General features: G+C 31.6%; 2 protein-coding genes across 3 annotated transcripts in view; both read left to right on the top strand.

Moving 5' to 3' along the window:
• The window catches only part of LOC108904657, a 29,585-nt gene extending 24,089 nt beyond the window's left edge, over positions 1-5,496 (top strand). The window contains exons 8-9 of the mRNA XM_023454060.1: positions 58-413; positions 5,410-5,496. Coding sequence (XP_023309828.1) covers positions 58-413; positions 5,410-5,496 — 443 coding nt within the window. The remainder of the gene's footprint in view (positions 1-57; positions 414-5,409) is intronic.
• A 2,497-nt stretch (positions 5,497-7,993) lies between these two features.
• Positions 7,994-16,684, top strand: part of LOC111691365 — a 35,752-nt gene continuing 27,061 nt past the window's right edge. For both annotated transcript variants that reach the window (XM_023454058.1, XM_023454057.1), the window contains exons 1-2: positions 7,994-8,114; positions 11,791-11,967. In XM_023454058.1, coding sequence (XP_023309826.1) covers positions 8,092-8,114; positions 11,791-11,967 — 200 coding nt within the window. In that variant the 5' untranslated portion in view covers positions 7,994-8,091. The remainder of the gene's footprint in view (positions 8,115-11,790; positions 11,968-16,684) is intronic.

Raw genomic sequence — 16,684 nt, 5'->3', positions numbered from 1 at the left:
TATATATATATTTGTTTATTCTACCTTTAAATTGCTGTATGATTAATAATTTTTCAGATGGATTTATAGAAGACTTACAAGCATTGCAACAACCACCAACTGATGAAAATTTTTCTGCAACTGTACCTGTTCCACGAATAGATCTTGAATCTGAGAGATTAACTGAACACATTTCAGAAGTGGAATCTGCTTCAGTATTACAACCAGTACCAACAGAAGGACTTAGTCTCGGAAAGGAAGTTCATCCGAGTACTGAATTACTGGAAGTAGTGCAAACTGGCGATATTCCGCCAGCTGTAGAAATTGAAATTGATTTGCCAAGAGAAGCTGCAAAAATGAGTAAAAAAACAAAAAGAGAAAGAAAACAATTAGTAGAGTTACAAGTGAATGAAGTTGCTCTTAGATCTCAACAGGTACGCTTTCAAATATATATATACAGGGTGTTCCACGAACTGGAAAGTAATGTGTGTATTATGAAAATAAAAATCTCATCACTGTGTGAATTTTATTTTGCCCAGTGCGGTTATCAGAGAACGAGTGTATTTCTTGAATATCTTTGTTCATAAATTGTGTATATAGAACCGTTGAACATTAGAACCTTTGTTTGCCACCTTCATGAAATACATAAAATGCAATACAAATATAAACCTACATATAGGATCAGCAACGCCTTCACAAAAACAATTACAGTGAAAATCGGTTATAACGTCCTTCAAGGGAACGTTTGTTTACGGTTGTTATAACCGATAGATGTAATAAGCAATTACATACATTTTATATAAAATTTTTATAGAAAAAAAGAAATTTACAATACAAATCTTTAAATGTGTATGTACATACGTATTGCTTTGTGTTCAAAAGATCTCGCACATTTCATTTTCAATTCATTGTTTTCGAATAGAGACTTTATTTTATTTCTATCCTTCCAAATTGTTTAAATCGCAGTGTGACACGCCACATTCATTTGCTTGCTTGCATTAGTTTCTCCGTTTTTTAGTCTCTATATTATATGTGATATATCTTCTTTATTAAACACTTTTCTCTTGGAGATCATGATAAAAAGTGGTAATGAATACATATAATATAACTAATTTGTTCCAAATGGTGTCAAAAATGTGGATACTGGCGGGTCGGGCGGAAGAGCGGTGCATTGGTTTTAGGGCAGTATATCACTATTGGTCTTTATAACCGATAAATTCTATGGTAAATGTATATAAAAACATGTCACTAAATCTGAAATGGCGTAAATGATGTCGTAGTAAACGATATTTTTAATATACATAGTATGCCTATATGATTTAATCATGTAAGAAAGAACAAGGTCAAGGGAGAATTTTTTTCCAAGTTTATTGAGAATTACGAGAATTTTACAATTATTCTACAATGAGCGGAATACAAAATGTGACGGTATGACGAGCCAGGATCCAGAGTCCCAACAAAGACGTGTGAATCATAAGTGATGTTCGACCCGACAGGATACTCAGCGAGGCATGATTATGCAGAAAAGGTTGCATGACCCAGTAGGATAATAAACATTGAGACCTTGAATCCTTTAGGCTTACAATAGGTACATGGGGAGAGATCCTTAACAACAATATCAGGACACTTTACCTACTTCAACAATTTCGGGACATTTAACCCACTACAATAATATCGGGACATTTAATCCACTTCAATAATATTGGGTTTTTTAACCCACTTCAATAATATCGGGACATTTAACCCATTCAATATGTAAATAATATCAGCACATTTAACCCACTCAATCCATAAATAATATTGGTATATTTAACCCACTCAATACATAAATAATATTGGGACATTTAACCCACTCAATACATAAATAATATTGGGACATTTAACCCACTCAATACATATACAGATTACGGGTCCTTTAACCCATCGAAATACATCAGTAGCAAGGGGACCCTTAACTCACTATATTGACATAAATGATATTGGACAAAGATCATTCTTAACACCAATAATTCAAACTACTGAAGATTATCCGCCCAACATAAATCTTGCAGCTGATAAAAATGTACTCACCCAACTAACAAAAGTAACCACCACTAAACACAATAATTTCCAAAAGTAACCTATCCAGAGAAATAACAATTAACACCAAACAACTAACTAATCAACTATTCGAAAACAACTATCGCAGGAACGACCGTCTCATGCCTCCAAATGTGATAGACTGCCACGTCAGCTTACATAACCAACGGCCAAGCTCTTTGTTATAATGCAACGGTCCCCTTACATAACCTACGGCCAACCTCTTTGTTACAATCGGGACTTCCAAATTCCGTCGTATAAAGCAATGTCGTTATAACCAAGTTTCACTGTATATGGATATAGTGTTCTTTGTAAAAATTACATAAGTTTGTAATTTATGATACTTTTACGATATAAATAGATATGCAATTGTGCAGGATAGAGATCATCTCATGTCAAAAAGTTCATTTATCAAAAAAACTGACTTCGTAGATTTTGAAATGAGCTATTTAATTATAATTTTTTATTGAGCAGTTTCTGACATAATTAAGAAAGTCACGTAGATGTTGAGAATTTTAGCAGTGTTGAACGAGAATTGGAACGAGTGTGCGCACAGCAATCAATAATACAGAACGTTAGAAACAAAAAACAATTGATCCGATTTGTTTATTTTGTCATTATTCTAACAAAAAAGTCCTCTTTTAGAAGTAAATTGTGACTTTTATTTTGTTAAGTTAAAGAAGTGAAAGTGTAAAGTGTACTACTAGTTTAGATTAGACAGTTTAGAGGATTTTGAAAGACCAGCATTTGTATCCTTGCCACATTGTGCGAGTGCAAGCACTGCTACCTCATGATATTTGTCAAAAGCTGCTGAATATCCAAATTTTGATAAGCAAATCCTGTCTACTGATTATGCAAACTTTTCTGGAAATTAAATCCAACATTTTTACAATAATCATTTATGGACTGAAGAAAATCCTCATCCAGTTTTCGGTAAATATATGAGTGGGAGCCATCATCTCAAATGACCATTCTTTATTCCTGGTACACTAGATGGACAATATCATTTTTTAGAAACTGAAACACTAATTTTGCTCGTGCGTCAACATATTTCAGAATATTCGAATAAATTTATCTTAATAAATGGATAGGTAGAGATGGATCACAGTCATGGTTTTTTTTATGGGAGGCACGTCAAATTAATGGTGTACATAACATCAAATGAAAATAAGAGTAATTTTATAGATTGCATAATTGCCGCTTTGAATACGGTATACAATGTAGATGGAATTTTTAAAGAGTATGTTCCTTTGAGAAGAAAGTCAGAATCCTGTATAATGGTTGTAATTTTATATGAATATTTTGTTTCATAATATTTTTTGGTTGATAAAAATAAATTTTAAACTTCAGCGCTATGACTAAAATCCATTTTTGTGTAAAAACCTTTGAAATATAATTTTTGATCTAAATTTGAAAATAATAGCTCTTCAAAAAATAGGATAGTATTTACCTCACGAATATCTACATGCCATTTTGAAACACCCAGTATAAATTATACTTTTTATGAAAATATATGTACATAATTCTAATGCCGGGTCCAAATGACCTAGTCACCTACCAATAGTCGCATGTCAACCGTTTGTGTACACTTGCCATTTTTTTTTACAATTGTAGAAAAGATACACGGTGGTACCTGCTTGAAATATTGATAGTGGCATTCTTACATTCTGGCAGATTCATTTTCTTTAATGTATTTTTATTCCCTGAGCGACATCCACTTGTTTAATACTCTAAACGGTGTGCTGTTTGCATAGCTTGTGCATATACAGGGTGTCCCAAAAGTGACGCCCGTCCTTCTGGGATTTGATTAAGGACAAAAACAAATTGAAAATCAAAGTTTTGATTCGGATAATTTCATACTCGTAAACCATAATGTGATGGAGCTCCATCATGTCGAAACCAATAATTTAGTCTAACTGTTAACGGAACGTCATCCAGCAATGGCAATGGTAAGTTTTCATTTAAGGACGTTCGGTAGAGATAAAACCCTCCAATGAATTTTTTTGAAATTTTGACCAGACGTTCTTATTGTTACAATAAATCTGTCAAAATTTCAAGAGGTTCATCTGTTTCGTTTTCGAGATATTGAATTTCAAAGTTCAGTCATTTTAACACGGTCGCTTATGGGAAAACTGATAAAAACTCAGTTTTAAGAAAATTGGCCCATTGAATTTTGCCAATTTTTTTATATGTCACAGATAATGTTATTAATTTAATGTATACCAAGTTTCGCGACGATCATCTGATTCGTTTATGAATAAAAAAATAAATAAGAGTTCGACAGAAACGCAACGGCATCGTCGCAAGTGGCGGGAATATCACACAAGCCAAATTTATCCACACATTTTTCACAGAACATTTTCTTGGCCATGGTTTTTAAATCAATTACTCTCTCTCCATCAACAGGAATATCTTTGTCATTACTGGTAGAAACATTCTTCTCTTTTTGTAGCTGGTTCCTCAACTTAGCTCGTAAATGCCTTTCAACTTTATATTTTTTTGTAAACTTTCCTTTGAATCGAATTATTTCTGTTCCTTTCTCATTCTTCGTAGTTTGGAGGTTATACTGTTTGGCTTTGGGCATTTTTACGAATGAAATCTACGAATATAAATACAATTGTCACAAGTCTTTTTAATTATTTATTTATTCATTTTTATTACATTTTTATAACATAATAGTCAAATACTTACAGCTTTATCACAAATTGAACATACACATACGCTGTCATAACCGACGCAGCAGACGAGCAGACAGTGCAGACACCTGATGCGTGTACATGAACACTCACACATTGACCCGTACGGCGTTGTCAAGTCTTCACTCATCGCTAGTTTCCCCTTGCCCCGCAAATGTTTCCCCCCGCTATCTCTACCGAACGTCCTTAAAAACATACAGCTGCAGTAAATACAGCTCTGAACTACATAATTATTTAGTAACTCAGCCCAAATGTTTATCTGTTTTTGTTTTTTGAATAATTTTTTTTGAATAACAAAGAAATAATCAGAAAATTTTCCACTCTTGATTTTCAATTTGTTTTTGTACCCTTAATCAAAACCCAAAAGGACGGGCGTCACTTTTGGGACACCCTGTATACTTGTCAAGGGAAGACATGGCTTCGAATGTATCAATCGTAATGTACCATCCATATGATTGGGCACTTGTTTATTTATTACGATAAATCTATGTACTCCTGCAAATCTTGCACATAATTCACATCCTCAACCATTTAGTCATCCACATGATATTTTATTTGTTTACATTTGGCAAATATTTTATAGTGACCATATATCTGGACCCGGTTTAAAAAATATTTCAGATTCTGTTAAGTAAAATAATATTTTCTTTTACAGATAGCTCAAAAAAGAGGAAATTTTAAAGTTAAGCATGCAGGAAAACGAATTGTTGGAATTAACAGATGCAATGTAAGTAGTGAATGAAGTTCTTTTTAAATACTTAGTGAGAACATATACAGGATGAGTTTTTTGTATCTTATTTAACAATAGAAAAATTTTATTCACATCTATTTTCTGTTTTTTTTTTTAACAGAATGTTTAAATATATATGTGACAACTAACCTTATTTTAAATGTTATCTGTTTTATGTCTATCTGTTTCACAAGTAAAATTTTTTTTATTAAATTTTGCAAATTTTAAACTGAAAAATATTGTGTAAAATAAAATTATATTTTTTTCTAGTATAAGAGTTAAAACTACAAATTTTTGAGATGGTCTTAGATAAAGCTGCTGTTACTGTTGTAGATGAATATTTATGAGTGTAATAAATAGAGTTTGACAATTTGTGTACGAAGTTAGTGCCACCACTACAAAATTAAAAAAAAAATAATTTAATTGTCTTAAATATTTTAAAATGAACTTCCTAATGTCTCATTGCAAGTGAAGGGTGGGCCTTAACATATGTCTGCAACATTAAAATACACTAGTTACAAAAATTAAGGGACATTAAGTTTAAAATGTTTTAGCGTCAGAACGGTTTTTGAGTAATCAAAAGAAAACCCTCGAAAGGTCTACGGACCTCAATATATATTTTTTTTGTAATTTCATCGTAAAGCTCTTTTAAACAATTTAATTCTCTTCAATTTGAGTTGTTCCGGAGTTCTGTACGATGATCTGGTGCTAAGTTATCATCGATCAATGCAAAAAAATCATTTTTGAATTTGGCATTCAATTACTCTGGAAATAATGATCGTATAGAATATCCAAATAGGGTTTTGAAAACTTCAAAGTATTGTCTAAGGTCGTAATTATTGGTTTTTGAAAAAAAATTTTCGAAGTAAAAGTTGGTTGGAAAAGTGGTAAAAAATTGCATAATTGGGGATATTTGATTAACATAACTTATGCATCACTTGCATAATTTTGCAAATAATGGATAAACTAAGGATATCGGTTGTAATTTTTCAACCTCAAAGTGTCCTATAGAAACCCTGATAGTTTCAAAATGCTGCGACTTTTTTTCCTAGTACCCAGAATGTTTAAATTTGTCATTTTTACTGAAAATCGGTGTAACAACTTTTTAAAGTTGAAAATGGGTTTTTAGCAGTAGCTTGTTCATCAAAAAATGTTAATAATTGTAAAAAATAATTTTTTTCAATACCCGATTGGCTCACCCCCATGAACTTGAACTTGACTATTGACTCTTGAAGGAGAGTAACGACATAAGCCACGTCTGTTGCAGATAAACGTCGCCGTGGCATAGCTATTTCATGTCGAAAAAAATTGGAATTTCCAGAAAAGTGCTTTTGGGTTAGTTTAAAAAAATATATTTTTTTTTTTTAAGGAAGCTTATCACCGAATTTTGTATGGCATGAATTGAACAGAGAAATGTTACATCCGTTTCATCGGCAAAATGTACAAGCATTACATACAGTATGTAATAACTATAAATAGTACCATGCCAAATTTTATTAAGTAGATTCATTTGAAAACATTCTTTTTATAGTTGCTATAGGTATATTCTAAAATTATTTGTATTTCAGAGAATATAAGTCCCCTTTAACCTCATTCTATAGCAAAACTCATATGCACTTTATGAAAACAGTTGTTTTTTGCAGACTTTATATGTAATTTTTTTTATAAATTATTAAATAATTCCTAAATGATTGGGTATGTCACATGTTTTCAACTCAGAATTCTCAAATCTGGAAAAATATATAGGGTGTTCCATTAGATATAAAGAAATTTCTATCTGGCACACATTAATGTTTAAAAAAAATCCAGAAAATTGATAAAAATAGCTTTAGACACACCAAAGATTTGCGTCTTACAACAATAATTACATTACCCCCCTATTTTCAATGGTGCTGAATACAAATGTGAAGTTATTTTTGTTCAAATCCAGTTTTAGAGAAAACATTTTTTCAAAATTCTAACCTGGATATTTCATACAACACAACGCATAACTGTATATTTTATGTAGCTTTCAGAACATCTGTAATAAACAATCAACATTGTTTAAGAAACACATTTTCCCAAATTTGAACTAAAAAAAAATATGTGTTTAATAAATAAAATTATAGTAACTTTATGTGGGATGAACAGAGATGAATGATAGTGAGTTCAATGTCATCACAAACACGAATTACAAAAAGCAACAAAATTTTTATTTATTAAATATACATTTTTTTTACTTGAAATTTGCGAAAATGCATTTCGTAAACAATGTTAATTTTTCATAATAGATGTTCTGAGAGTTACATAAAGTATACAGAGTTGTGCATAGTGTTGTGTGAAATGTTCCGGTTAGAATTTTTTTAAAATTTTTTCTCGAAATCTAGGTTCGACCGCACAAAAATAACTTCAGATTCATGTTCAGCACCATAGAAAATATATTCTATACCCTTTATTTTTTTTTTTGACTAGAAAAATAAAATTTTGTTCAACTTATATAATTTTCAGGAAAATAATGGGCAATTAACTAATGATTCGTACCAGTTATTACCTCTTCCTTACAAAGTTGATTTGTGTGATAGCTCATACAATTTGTTCTGGACTGATGAAGTCGCTGAAAATATACAGATGCGAAGAGTATCGTCCGTAAAGTAAGTAAAAACTAAAAATCGTAAATAACTCATAATTAAAATATTAATCTATTTCTACTTATATCATAAATCTATCCCTAAGGGCCTTATTAGACTAGGGCGCCAGGTAGCGCAGCCGTTTGCACCACCGGTGACTCAGTCGGTGACACATGCAGGGCAGCAGGTGGCGTAGTAAATCACTCGTTGTTTGGTTGTAGTAGTTCGGTAGTTCTCGCCAGGCGAGCAGTCTGTTTTCCGTCTTCTTCGCGTAAATGTGTATTGTGTATAGTGGCTGTGCCGCCCAGCGGCCCAGTGTAATAGGCTCGGTATGACACAATACCCCGACATGACTCTCCGCCACCTGTGGTTGCCAACGTGGGCGCAATAAGACCCTAAAGAGCCACTTCTAGGGTTTTGGCCACCTGTAAGGGGAATTCATAATCACTGTTCTACATGGTCTGCCATTAGTGTGTGGACAGAGGATACCTACGTCTGAATAGATATCAAAATGAAATTTAGTCCAGAGGTGTACATTTATAGGCGGCACATTTTAAAATTATTTTCATATTTTATACTAATTATATACAGAGTATTGATTGCACAAACTTACATTTTTTTAAATAGAACACCCTGTATTTTTTTGCATATTTGGATAGCCCTATCAAAATACAGCGAGATAATATAGGGTTTATAGACATTTCGATAGGCCGTTTTCCTAGTAGAGGAAACACTCAACATGAGTGAGTTTGTAAACACTCAATATGATGTAGTTTTAACGAATCTGCGACATAAACAATCATTGATAGTCTTGCAGTTTCTTAGAAACCACAGAAGTGTTGTCATTATTCTTTAGTTAAACAGATTAATCGAGGTGTGCAAATTAAAAAATTACTAAAAATTTTTAAATGGAAAGGCCTATTTTTATTAGCTAATATGAAATGCAGATAGAATTATCTTTCCAACATTACCATATAATATACATTACATATTTTTAACTTGTAAATTACAATTTTTTCAAGAAATGAACTCCTTGATATGATTTTTATTCTTGGAAAGTGCAAAAAGAATTGTTTGCTGGCGTCATGAATTTACAAGACACGTTATCCCGACAGAGAAAAACATCCAAGAGAAGGAACTTTTACCTTTACTAGGAAAATGGCCCATCGAAATGCCTATAAACCCTGTACTATCTTGTTGCATTTTGATAGGGCTATCCAAATATGCAAAAATATACAGGGTGTTCTATTTAAAAAAAATGCAAGTTTGTGTCAACACTCTATATATAATTAGTATAAAAAAAATAAAAATAATTTTAAAATGTGCTTCCTATAGATGTATGCCTCTGGACTAAATTTCATTTTGATATCTCTTCGGGCTTAGGAGCTATCCTCCATCCACACACTAATGGCGGACCCTGTAGAAGCTACTTTTGAAAATATTTTGTTATCCAGTCGAATTAGATCATAAAACTTGAAATCTTGATAAAATGATTAGTAGACTTTATTGCACTTTATGATGAGGAAAAGTATGTAGAATAATAATATCAAATAAGTAACTCGAAAGAAGTAATGCTAAATTGGCAAATTATAAAGAAGTGGTAACTTTATGTTTTTTCATTTTTTTTACTATTTACGAAAATCTAGATGACCTATCGGAGTGTTATTTATTTTATGTTTTAGTCAATTAAATTACTTATAATTTAAGGTACTTAAGAGTCATTTTTCACTAATTTGTTAACTGTAAAATAAAGGTCGAACGTGGAAATATCAGTTTTCGAAAATTGCGCATTATTATTGCAAAAAAGTGATGGATATTGATTAAATTTATGGAAAAGACAATCCAAAAACCAACATATGTGCCAAACGCCGATTCAATTTTCTTTTTTTTCAACTAATTGTTTAATTACTAAACATTAATTGCAGAAGTTAATATCGTAGATATAGGTTCTAATTGAGTCAAAGAAACGTATCGAAAAAGAAAAATTTCAATAGTTGAAATTAGGTTGCTTTTTACAACTAACAAAGTAGGACTTGCAAAACTGCCTTATAAACAAATTGTCCGAGGGTCAGGCAAATGCCGCTCTGGAATTCGCTCTTTTTGCATTAAATATAGCTTATTTTTACGGTAATTAAAAAAAAATAAATCACCTATGTCTCTTTGTTCTTAAAATAACTTTTTTTATAATGTTAATTGTTAATTAACTATTGGACATATTGGATCGGGAAGTTAGAGACAATTAAAGAAAGGGTTAAACTTTTATTTCCAAAAAGTTCTACATTAATAGTACACGTACTAAACGCGCTAGCAGTAGTAAAAGTTAACGATAATGAACGGCCTGAACGAGGGAGAAGGAACGCTAGATCCGCGCACGCGCGTGAACGCTGCCCTCGTCACGCGAGATTTTTTAACCGAATTTAAAACGTTCAATTAAAAAATCCCGCGCGCGACGTGAGCGACGTTCACGTACATGCGCGGGCCAGGCGCTCCTCCAGCGTGCAGGCCGTCCATTATCGTTAACTTTTACTGCTGCTAGCGCGTTTATTAGATGAAGTATCGATGTAACACTTTCTGAAAATAAAAGTTTAACCCTTTCTTTAATTGTCTCTAAATCTAAAATCCCGGTCCAATGCGTTCAATAATTAATTTACAATTAATGTTATAAAAAAAGCTATCTTGGGAACAAAGAGGTGTAGGTGATTTCTCTTTTAATTTAAATTACCATAAAAGTAAGATCTATTTAATGCAAAAAAAGCGAATTCCCGAGCGGCTTTTGCCTGACTCTGCGACAAATTATTTATAACACTGTACATCCTACTTTGTTAGTTGTAAAGGGCAACCTAATTTCAACTTTTTGAAAATTTTCTTTCTCGATTAACTTCTAAAACTAACATTTATTAATGTAACAATTAGTTGCAAAAAAATCGAACTAAATTAATTAACAATGAGCGAGAGCAACAATTTCATGTTCAATCGAATCAGTCTTTGGCACACATGTTGATCTTTGGATTTACTGTCTTTTCCATAAATTTCATCAAGAACCAGCTGTTTTTTGTGATAATAAAGCGCAATTTTCGAAAACTGATTTTTCCGCGTTCACGATTATTTAACAGTTAACAAATTGGTGAAACATGACTTTATACCTTAAATTGTAGGTAACTTAATTGCCTACAACATAAAATGATTAATTTTCCAATAGGTCATCTAGGTTTTCATGAAAAATCACGTAAATTTGCCACTTATTCAAACTCTAATTCGACTAGAGTATATGCATAGTTGAAATGGTAAACTGACTTTCAACATTCTTCTTCATGGAGAGACGAATGAAATAGGAATACAATACCCCTAAAATCCTGTATATTGGAAAAAATTCGAGAAAGAACAGTTGAAAATATCTCAATATTTTTTTGAGTACTACATGTGAATAAAGTTTGATTAATTTAAATTGCAATACTCTATAGATAATTTTTAATACAAATTGATTAATCATGAAAATTTAAAAATAAAATTATTTAACTGCATTAATCATGTTGATCATGTGGCAAAAATGTTTAAAATTTGTTGCCAAGTACTTTGTCACTATGGGTTTTATACTACTAAACTGTAGTTAAATACTAAAAAAAATAAATGAATAAACCTCCCCATTAGCAATAACTTTTTTGTATAGGTATACTACTTATTAAAAACACATTTCTTGTAGAACTTTATCAGTAAGGGAATCTGCAGATTTACGAAGAACAGCAACTAGCTCTCTACAACCATCTACATTAGAATCAATTTCGGATGTAGGCCTTAGAAAATCAGTTCAACCAATAGAAACTCCAGAACAGAGACTTATTTTACAAGAAGCGAAAAGGCAGACAGGGGATATGGTAAAGTAAGTATTGTTGGCCAACTTAGAGATTTTTTCAATTCTAATGTTATCTCTGCACTGCACACAAAGCAAATTGTGGATATAAATGGTGTCTGGTGGATTATATGTATCGAAAAAATAATTATTAGCGTTATTGTAATTGGCACCTCTTCTAAAATTTCATTTGTGCCATTCTGAAGCAATTATAGGTATCCTTGCTCATTCAACGGTCCGTTTGTTTCAAACAAATATAGTTTCTTTAAAAAATTACACCTACATATTAATTTTTAATCTGCGCTCTCTGTCCATTACACTAACCATATTAACAATTGCCATGAAAAAATAACTAAGCAATAATAGACTTATCTGTCATCAGGAACTGTCATTTTATTTTTAAGATTTGAAATATTAGTTAGTGTTTGTAAAAAAATGGTTGAATATTCAAGTCTTATCAGAAGAACGGTCTCCCATTCAACTGTGATTTTAGGTAAAATGATACACTATACCGATTTTCAACAAGTATACCTTTTTTATATAAAATTGTCCACGGAATCTAAAAATGAATCCCAAATAATTATTAGGTTATTGGTGTAGAAGTTGGGGTAAAAAAGTTACGCTTTACTACCCGTTCCTACGCCACTGACCTACAAAAATTTGTAAATTTTACAGTAAATTATGAATATGTGCAAATTTTAATCAAATTTTTATAAGCATACCAAAGATTTAGTAAATAATATGATTTTAACAACCGACCAATACGGCCCTGTACAGTGAAAACGGTGAGACTTAGACCCTTGCTTTATAAGGCAATTCTGAATTATTTATTGAGTTCTATTTGTGGTCAAAGTTTGATTCATTTGAACTGAAACACCCTGTATAAATTAACTTAATGCATACGGTTCCATTTGGACAGAAAGGCATGAAACAACCACATAAATTTGTTACTATCAGACTTCTTTTTTAGTACTATCTGGCAAACAGCAGGGGTGCAACTTTCATATAAGGTATTTTTACTTCAATCCTCTTATTTTTGGCTACATTCACTGGTACCATTTTTGCTACTTCATTTAAAAACACCCTGTATATTATTTCAAGACATTGATAGAAGGCCCCTCTTTCAAAAAGTCGTTTGTTATGCATTATGTAAGCGTCATCAACTTGAAATCTTATATCATATTTATGAATTTTCCCACATTTTGCAAATTTTTAGCCATAAGTAATGTTCAGTGGAACTAAATTATTCACTTTAAATAAGATGCGATCAGTTTTATCTTTATTTAAACCCAGTTTCGCCAATTTCATTAATACATTACCTAGTTTCAGTATATTCATATAATTATTAGAATTCTTTATTAATGAATTTGTATAATATGCTTTTTTAAAGTAAATTCTTTACTCTTGTTAGAAGTTACATTTTTAAATTCATCCACAAAATGATGAATAAAAGAGGTCCAAGTATATTCCCCTGTGGCACGTCTCTCAACAACCCCCTGCAAAAATATACAGGGTGTCCCGAAATTCATGCAACAAAATTTGGTCATAGATTCTCAAGACAAATTTAGGGGACCCGTATTTTTTCTTTTTGCCAACTGGCCCCCACTTTCGTAGTTACAGCCCCCTGAAATCTGCCCCTAAGAAGTCATTTTTATATCTCAAAACCATGTTGTACGAGAATCACTAAATTTGGTACACAGGGGTTTTATGACATGTGGAATCTCACAGTGCTACGCTTTTTTGCGAGAAACCCCCTTAAGACACTTTTTCGGGGACCCCCTTGTCTTTGAAACCAGAAAAATTTGGTCGCAAATTTGATTTTTTTTTTAAATTATTAGTTAGCTAGAAAGCCATTGAATTTAGAAACTTTTTTGTCCCTTGATATTTGTTTCGTAAAATGCAACGTTTTTGAGGAAAATGGAGAATCACGATATGCATTCGATCACATTTTGACATTTTTCTCGAAAACATTGCGTTTTACGAAAAAAGTATAAAGAGACAAAAAGTTTCTAAATTCAATGGCTTTCCAGTGGACTGATAATTTTTAAGAAATTCAAATATGCAATCAAATTTTTTTGGCTCCAAAGACAAGGGGGCCCACGAAAAATTGTCTTAAGGGGGTTCCCCGCCAAAAAACGTTGCACCAACAGATTCCACATGTCATAAAACCCCTGTGTACCAAATTTAGTGATTCTCATACAATAGGGTTCTGAGATATAAAAAAAGATTATTCTTAGGGGCGGACTTCGGGGGGCTGTAACTCCGAAAGAGGGGGCCACTTGGCAAAAATAAAAAATACGGGTCCCCTAAATTTATCCTAAGAATCTGTGACCAAATTTTGTTGCATGAATTTCGGGTATGATCTCATTTTATTATTGTTACATTCCATTCCAAAAGATTGATTTCCTCTTATCTAACTGGTCAGTTAGATAGGAGGAAAACCAATCACAGGTGTTACCTCTAATACCATAATGATGTTTTTGTAAAATTAAATTATGATCTATACCAGGGGTTCCCCAACCTTTTTGCGCCTAACAGCGCATTTTAGAATGCCGCTCGGGCGGCGGGTACCATTTATTTTTTCAAGGTAAATTTATAGTTGGACATTGAATAATACACGTAATGTACAAAAAAAAATTAATTTCAAAAATATAATTTTAACATATAAAAATTATTATTTACATATATATTTTTATGTAAAATAAATTGGCAATGTTTATTAACGTTGGAGGAGCAACGATCGCGAATAGCTTACTTCACACATGTTTATACAATGCCATGTGGATCTTTTCTGTCAAAATAAGTGTTTAACTAAAAATCAAAATTGACCTTTCCACAGCAAAAAAACTTTTTCCGAAGATAAAAACATCGAAAATTGAAAGATAAACTGTAAAAATATATCAAAAACAAAAAATAAACAGTAATAATGGTTTCAAAACACAAATGTCAAAAAGCTCATGGTAACAAAGAAATAGAAGTGAAACTCATTCGCTAACTATTTCAGTTGAAAAATATTGCAATAGATAGTCAAAATTAACAAACATCACCAATAATTGTCATACAGATCCACTTCTTATTTGTGGAAGGGCGAAATGAGCGGTGACTATTAGACGCCTTCACTATACCCATCCTTGTCTATCACATGGATTTCTATGGCTTACTTATCGCTCTCACGTAACTTCAGATATACCATGGGTACTTTCCTACCCGGTATATACCTTAGCAACGTTTTGGCATCCACTCAAAACAACGGTCAAAGTGGAATCATTTAAAAATTTCTACAAATAAACAGAAGATATTGCAAATTCTTATCTTATCGTCAATGTAAACATCTCAAAAAAATATTTCAATCTGTCCATAGTTTCTTCGTTAGGTCATCTGACTTTCATTACAAAACTATGTACCTAAGTTAAAATATTCAAACTCGTAGTTTAGTTTACATTTAATAATTTCTTTAGACAAACTCAATTAATATGTTGTACCATATATTACATGGCTATTAAAAAACATTGAGAGGAAAACTTTGGAATTGGAAATAGTTATTTTTCATACTAGATTGCGAAATATTGCATTCGAGAATATCATTCGAGAATGCAAAAGAATTTCGCAATCTAGTATCAAACGATATTTTCTTCTAAAACTGTATCCTACAGTTCAAAAATTACTAAAAATGTATAGAGTATATTTGACATGTGCAATTAATTTATTTGGCATGTTATGGCATCTACAATTTACTTTCCGCAATTGTACAATTATGACTTTAAATTTAAACGTTAAAAGATTTGAAACTATTAAACTAATTGTTAGTTGAAGATTTCTCAAAAACTGATTGTTAAAATTTTATGTTTTTATTGATAATAATAAATAAACTGGTGAGCTAATTCTGTCATCTATAATTTCATTGATTTTTGTAGGGGCATAATTTAATCCTGCTAGTAAAACAGTACAGAGCAACTACTTAAGGGATTAAATCACTTTAGTCCCATCATATACAGAGTGACATAGAAAAAAGTGCAATGCATAGCACCACATGATAGAGGACCTCGAAACATATAAAAAGTTCATATACACTTATGTCTAAATTTCTTTTGTTTTCGAGATACAGTGTTAAAGAAATTTTAGAAAATATTGATTTTTTTTATTACTCCCAATTAAGTGGAGGGAATCTACTGACAATTGGTACATAATATTCTCTACAGGTTGCTAACCAATGGCGGAGGTAGAGGGTTCACTAAATTAATCTTAAATCAAATTAATAAATTAATACGGCCTTGTAAAAATTACTGATTTAACATTTTGTGATAGATAATATAATTCCTATTAAAATTTCCTCTATTTTTCAACTCCACCACTAGTTGGCAACCTGTAAAGGATATTATGTCCCAATTGTCAGTATATTCCCTCCACTTAATCGGAAGTAATAAAAAAAATCGATATTTGATAACATAATGTAAATTTTAATTATAATACAGTTCTGTTAGAGACCAACATATGTTTTTAATTTCGGTCATTACTATTTGTAAGTATCCCAAATCTAATGGGGCATGAAAAGTGGTGAAATTGGTTGCGCTTGAAAAAACTTTGAAGTAAGCCTTGAAATTTTGATGATTATTTAAATACGGATGATAAAAACACATGACAAAAAATAAATTATAATCCGTAGATTTCGATTGCCATTCATGTAGATCTACCCAAACATAATAATAATAATTTATAATTATAATTATAATTATAATTATAATTATAA

This window comes from Anoplophora glabripennis, unplaced genomic scaffold (assembly GCF_000390285.2).
Source record: "Anoplophora glabripennis isolate ALB-LARVAE unplaced genomic scaffold, Agla_2.0 scaffold102, whole genome shotgun sequence".
NCBI lineage: Eukaryota > Metazoa > Arthropoda > Insecta > Coleoptera > Cerambycidae > Anoplophora > Anoplophora glabripennis.
Note: the sequence above shows the minus strand (reverse complement) of the source record. Positions and strands in the feature narration are given on the sequence as shown.